Below are 5,347 nucleotides of genomic sequence, written 5' to 3' on the forward strand. Positions count from 1 at the left end.
TATATATATATATATATATATATATATAAAATTGGCAACATATCATGATGTGGATCTCATTACTGCTAGAGCATAGAGCCGATGATGTTTGGTGGACGGTTGTGTCGTCAGCTTTCAACACTGACACATTTGATTAGAGTGACATTGATGACGGATCCGTTTACCCAACTTGAGCAGAGTGTGATACCATATAATTTTGTTTGGATTACATTACCTGAGTATTTATATACTAATGAATTATTTCTAACATTTTTTTTGTAGCTTTACACCCCAGTCAATATACTACATGATCATTGGTTTTTGGGTGCTTTGGATTTGAAGACATTCAAAACGACTATATGTGAGAATCACTAGAAGGGCGGCTATTGTTCAGAAAATGAGGATTGATTTATACGTATGAGAGCCCGCATCTACAAATCGCTAGTGGGAATCAACTACTGGGGTACTAAACCAATTGATTCAATCCCACTTGAGAGCTTCAAGATGACCCTCGAAAAGGCCCCAGATGTACAATAACAGATTGACACCAAAGGGGATTGTGATGTGTTTTTGTGTGGTTCTTGGAGGCTTTGATCACCAGAAAATCAATTTCCATAGAGGGTAAACCGATCTACGGGCTATGGGTTATCGAAAATGACCGGCGGAATTTTTTTTTGAGGTACAAGGACAAAAGTAATTTAAACATCATATTTGTAGTATGACCTACAAACATGTCCTTTATTTAGTTTATGTATTTATTAGTTTGTTGATTTCAATTGCATTTTATATTTTATAAAACCAAAAGTTATACATTTTATGAAAACAAAACTTATATATTATATAAAATCAAAACTTATACTAAGAAAAACATACATGTTACACATTAGAAAAAACAAATCAAATGTATTCTGGAACTATGGTTTAGAATCGTACACCGAAATTCCGAAGACCTCTCCAGAAGAATGTGTTTCGAAGAATACAGTTATTTTTTTTTTTTAAAAAAAAAAGAAAAAAAAATTAGGTATTTTTATCAAAAATGTCATTTAAGGGTTGGATACTTGGATTATTCAATTTCCCTTAAATTAACCAAAAATTGTTTTTTCTTTCATTAGGCCGTATAATTTAATCTAAACAAATTTAATCCAGATACTTCCCTCTTGATGAAGCTATACTCACCAGTAGCGTTACACCTCCGGCGACCGCTCTCCTCGCTCCTCTCGGCCTCTATCGCTACCGAAATCAACTCCCTGACGCCGCCGTTTTCTTTGTACCCATCTCTATCTTTCTCGCCTCCTTCTATGTACCTGCAATCTGTACTCAATCAAATCAAACTTCTCTTTAAAAATCCACAAAGTTATTCTTCTATTACCGCTCTAGATTCATTATTAGCCAAACCCCATCTGTTGGATTCTGCAACATCTATCGTCTTAATTGATTACTTGTCTCAGATAAAGAAGCTTGGGAGGAGCAAAAGACTAATTTCGCATTTAAAATCAAGAGGAAAAGTAAGTGATTCGTTTCTCTATAGTTTAGTATCTGATTTTTTAGTTAAAGATGGTACAATTAACGATGTCGAGAATGTATGGGAAGAAATTTGTGGTCCAGTAAAAAGCTTTAATTTCTCAAATTACGTGATTTTAGTGTGTAAATTTGGTGGCGTTGATGAAATTAAGTATATTTATGAGAGAATTTCAATGGGTGGTGCGAGTATCTTAGAGGTACAAACCTATGTTGCTTTATCTGCGGCTTTATGTAATGTGAATGAGGGATTTTTGGCTAAAAATCTTGTGAAGCAAATGTATGATAAGGGTATTGCTGTTGATAACTGGACATACTTTTTGATGTTCCAGTGTTTTTGTAGAAATGGGAATTTTGATGAAGCCGATTTGGTATTGAGAAAACTTGTACAAAATGGATTCACCATTGACATTTGTATATATGGAAGTTTTCTTCATGGTCTTTGCAAGTGGGGCAAACATCGTGAAGCCAATAAGCTGTTCCAAAAGTTGATAAAACCAAAAGTATCTAGAGAGAGAGGAGTGGTGTTGAAGGAGGGTAGAAGAGCAATCTTTCAATTGAATTGTGAGGGTGTTGTTCCAAAAATGATGTGCTATGAATCTTATTTCCGTGCTTTGTGTAATTATGGGAAACTTGAAGAGGCCGAAATTTTGTTAAAGAAGATGACAAGTGGTAGAATGTTGCCTGAGATTTGTGTTTATGGTTCATTTGTAAGAGCCCTTTTTCGAGGGGGTAGGGATGAGGATGCTATGAAATTCTTTAATGTTCAAAAGAAAAAGGGGTTCGTTCGTGTGGATGAGATAGGTAGATATGTAATTATGGGGCTTTGTGAGAAGGGAAAAGCCGATGATGCTTTGAGGATTTTTGAAGAGATTGGGTGTAATGATTTGTTAGTTTTTAATTCTATGTTGGATTGTTATTGGAAACAAAGTAGGGTGGGAGATGCGGAGGTCTTGTTTGAGAGATATCGGTTGTGTGGGAAGCATAACGTAGAGACGTGTAGAATCATGTTGAATGGATATTGTAGTCACAATGATGTATTGAAAGCAATTGTGGTGTTTGAAGAGATGTTGAAGAGCAAAATGGTGGTGGATGGAGCATCATATGAGAGACTTATTTGCGGATTATGTGATCATGGGAGACCAAATGAAGCTTTTCAATACTTGAATGACATGATTGAGGCTGGCCATTTTCTTTTCTCCAAGGGATGGCCATCTCTCTTTCGGTCAATCCTTGACCTTAACATGGATGAACAAAAAATGTAGACATCTAAATTTTATTTTATTTATAATAATAAAATGATAAATGGAGCTGTCATAAATGTTCATTAGTTATGCTTTGATAAATTGCAGCCCAATCCAATGACAAGATCAGGTACCCAATGCTAAAGCATCAAGTCAAGAACATACCATTACAAGAATAATTAAAAACCACGTGCATTTTAATTAGATTACTTAGTCAAAATATATTTACCTAAGTTAAGTGTTAGGCTTTCCTTTGGGAAGCAGTGACCCAGTTTTCCTAGTTTTTAGTTACCACTTCATCATGTTTTATTAGTATTTCATGAATTAATGGATGTAAGTAGAGATGAACCACAAAATTGCGCCAACCTTTGTATTCTCGTTTTATTCCTTTCCTCGAATTGGCCACTATCAACGCTCCTCTATGTGACTATGTCTTCACTCATGAAACCTCATGGGTCTATTTTGCTTGGTTTTTAGGACAGAAAAAATTGGCTTACTTTTTATTTCCCGATTTTTGGTTACATACACCAAATATACTCTGTTATTTGTTTTGTTTTCTTATTAAATTATAGCGTATGAACCACTCGATTCCATTTTTTAACACCCAAATATACCTACTTAATAAAAAAAAGTTAAAAGGGAAAAGCTGATCATGTAGTCTCACAGCACGTATTGTATCTACTCACGACAGGTTTAATTTCTTGACCACTGAAGTGGATAGATTTATTAATTTTATTTCCTTCCCATTTGTTTATTTTATTGTTGTTTCTGTAAAGGTTCATCAGAGTCAAGAAAGGCTGCTTGGTTCACTTGTTATATGTTTGCTTGCAAAGCTTCTGTCATATCATATCTGCCACTTCCATCTTCTTTGAGCTTCTAAGTCATCTACACCATTGATGGAGAATCTCCAAAATACCCCTAAAACTCTACACATAGTGATGTTCCCATGGCTAGCCATGGGCCATCTCATACCGTTCTTTCACTTGTCCAAAATCTTGGCTGAAAAAGGCCATAAGATCTCATATATATCCACTCCAAGAAATTTAAGTAGAATTCCCAAAATACCCCCAAAGCTAACCCATAACATCAAACTAGTCTCGCTTCCCTTTCCAAACGTGGAAACTTTACCAGAACATGCGGAGTCTTCCATGGACATACCTCACCAAAAAGCCCAGTTTCTAAAAATAGCATTTGATCTGCTAGAGTCACCTCTGGTCATTTTTCTTGAAAGCACAACACCGAAGCCTGACTGGATCATCTTTGACTATGCTTCTCATTGGCTACCCTCAGTTGCATCCAAACTTGGTGTGTCCACGGGTTACTTTAGCCTCTTCACTGCTGCAACACAGGCTTTCCTTGGACCTCCATCACAGCTGTTGAATGACAAGGTCAAACAACGGTCAACGGTTGAGGATTTTTGCCGGGTGCCAGAATGGGTCCCACCTGACTCAAATATCGTTTACCGGCCCCACGAGATCATGAAGTACAGCGAGGGTGCGGTCGGTAACGAATCAGGCGTCTCCGATACCGTACGATTTCTTTCCTCGATCGACGGTTGTGATTTGGTTCTGTTCAGAACAAGTGTCGAGTTCGAACCTCTGTGGTTCCAACTCGTTTGTGAGCTTTATCAAAAGCCTGTAATACCGGTTGGTGTTTTGCCTCCGTCACTAGAAAACCATGAGTTAGATGATTATGGAAATTGCGATGTCGAAATCGGTGAGTTAACTCGGTGGTTAGATGAACAGCAAGTTAACTCGGTTGTTTTTGTCGCGCTAGGAAGCGAGGCGGTTCTAAGTGATGCCGAACTCACTGAGTTGGCTCTAGGGTTGGAGCGTTCGGGTTTGCCTTTCTTTTGGGTAATAAGAAAGTCAATTACCGATTCGATTCAAACCCTTCCTAATGGGTTTCTTTCAAGGGTCAAGGGTCGTGGGATTGTTTATGCGGGGTGGGTTCCACAAGTTAGGATTCTGAGTCATTTTGCTATTGGTGGGTTCTTGACTCATTGTGGTTGGAATTCGGTAATCGAAGGACTTGCATTTGGGCGCGTATTGATATGTTTTCCGGTTATGAACGACCAAGGTTTGAACTCAAGGTTGCTAAGCGGAAAGAAACTTGGAGTTGAGATTCCAAGAATCGAGACAGACGGATCATTTACGAGTGAGGCGGTGGCCGAGTCGATCATAGTGGCAATGGTGAGTGAAGAAGGAGAGGTGTTGAGGGCAAATGCAAGAGAAATGAAACGAGTGTTTGGAGATATGAGCAAGAATGATAATTATATTGATGCTTGTATACGTCACTTGGTGGAAATGAGGAAACCCTAGTGGTTTTGTTGAAATAAGTTCATCTTATGCAAAAGCTGGCATTTATATTCCTATACAAGTTTCATAATAATGAATAGTTGTTTTAATGCAGAAAAATCTGTTTATATAATAAAAACCTCTCTAAGGTTCCACATGCCCCTCTTATAAACACAAACATTCCACATTTCATTTTCTCCTATTCTCTCCAAAAATTATTTCCGCCCAAACCAATACCTATTATTCCCGTTCAAGAATTTTAACCGGTACCAGTTTATTTGGCTGATTTTTCTCCCCATTCGGTTTCCT

At 37.5% G+C, this 5,347-nt stretch overlaps 1 protein-coding gene across 1 annotated transcript; it reads left to right on the forward strand.

The window, feature by feature from the left end:
• The first annotated feature begins 1,355 nt into the window (after positions 1-1,355).
• Positions 1,356-5,079, forward strand: LOC145072655 (UDP-Glycosyltransferase superfamily protein). The gene is made up of 2 exons (XM_079019121.1): positions 1,356-1,484; positions 3,518-5,079. Exon 2 carries the CDS (start codon positions 3,638-3,640, stop codon positions 5,060-5,062), a length of 1,425 nt encoding a protein of 474 aa, XP_078875247.1. The 5' UTR covers positions 1,356-1,484; positions 3,518-3,637; the 3' UTR covers positions 5,063-5,079.
• Positions 5,080-5,347: the final 268 nt, after the last annotated feature.

Source organism: Lactuca serriola, chromosome 9 (assembly GCF_051521515.1).
Source record: "Lactuca serriola cultivar US96UC23 chromosome 9, Lser_US96UC23_V15, whole genome shotgun sequence".
NCBI classification, from domain to species: Eukaryota; Viridiplantae; Streptophyta; class Magnoliopsida; order Asterales; family Asteraceae; genus Lactuca; species Lactuca serriola.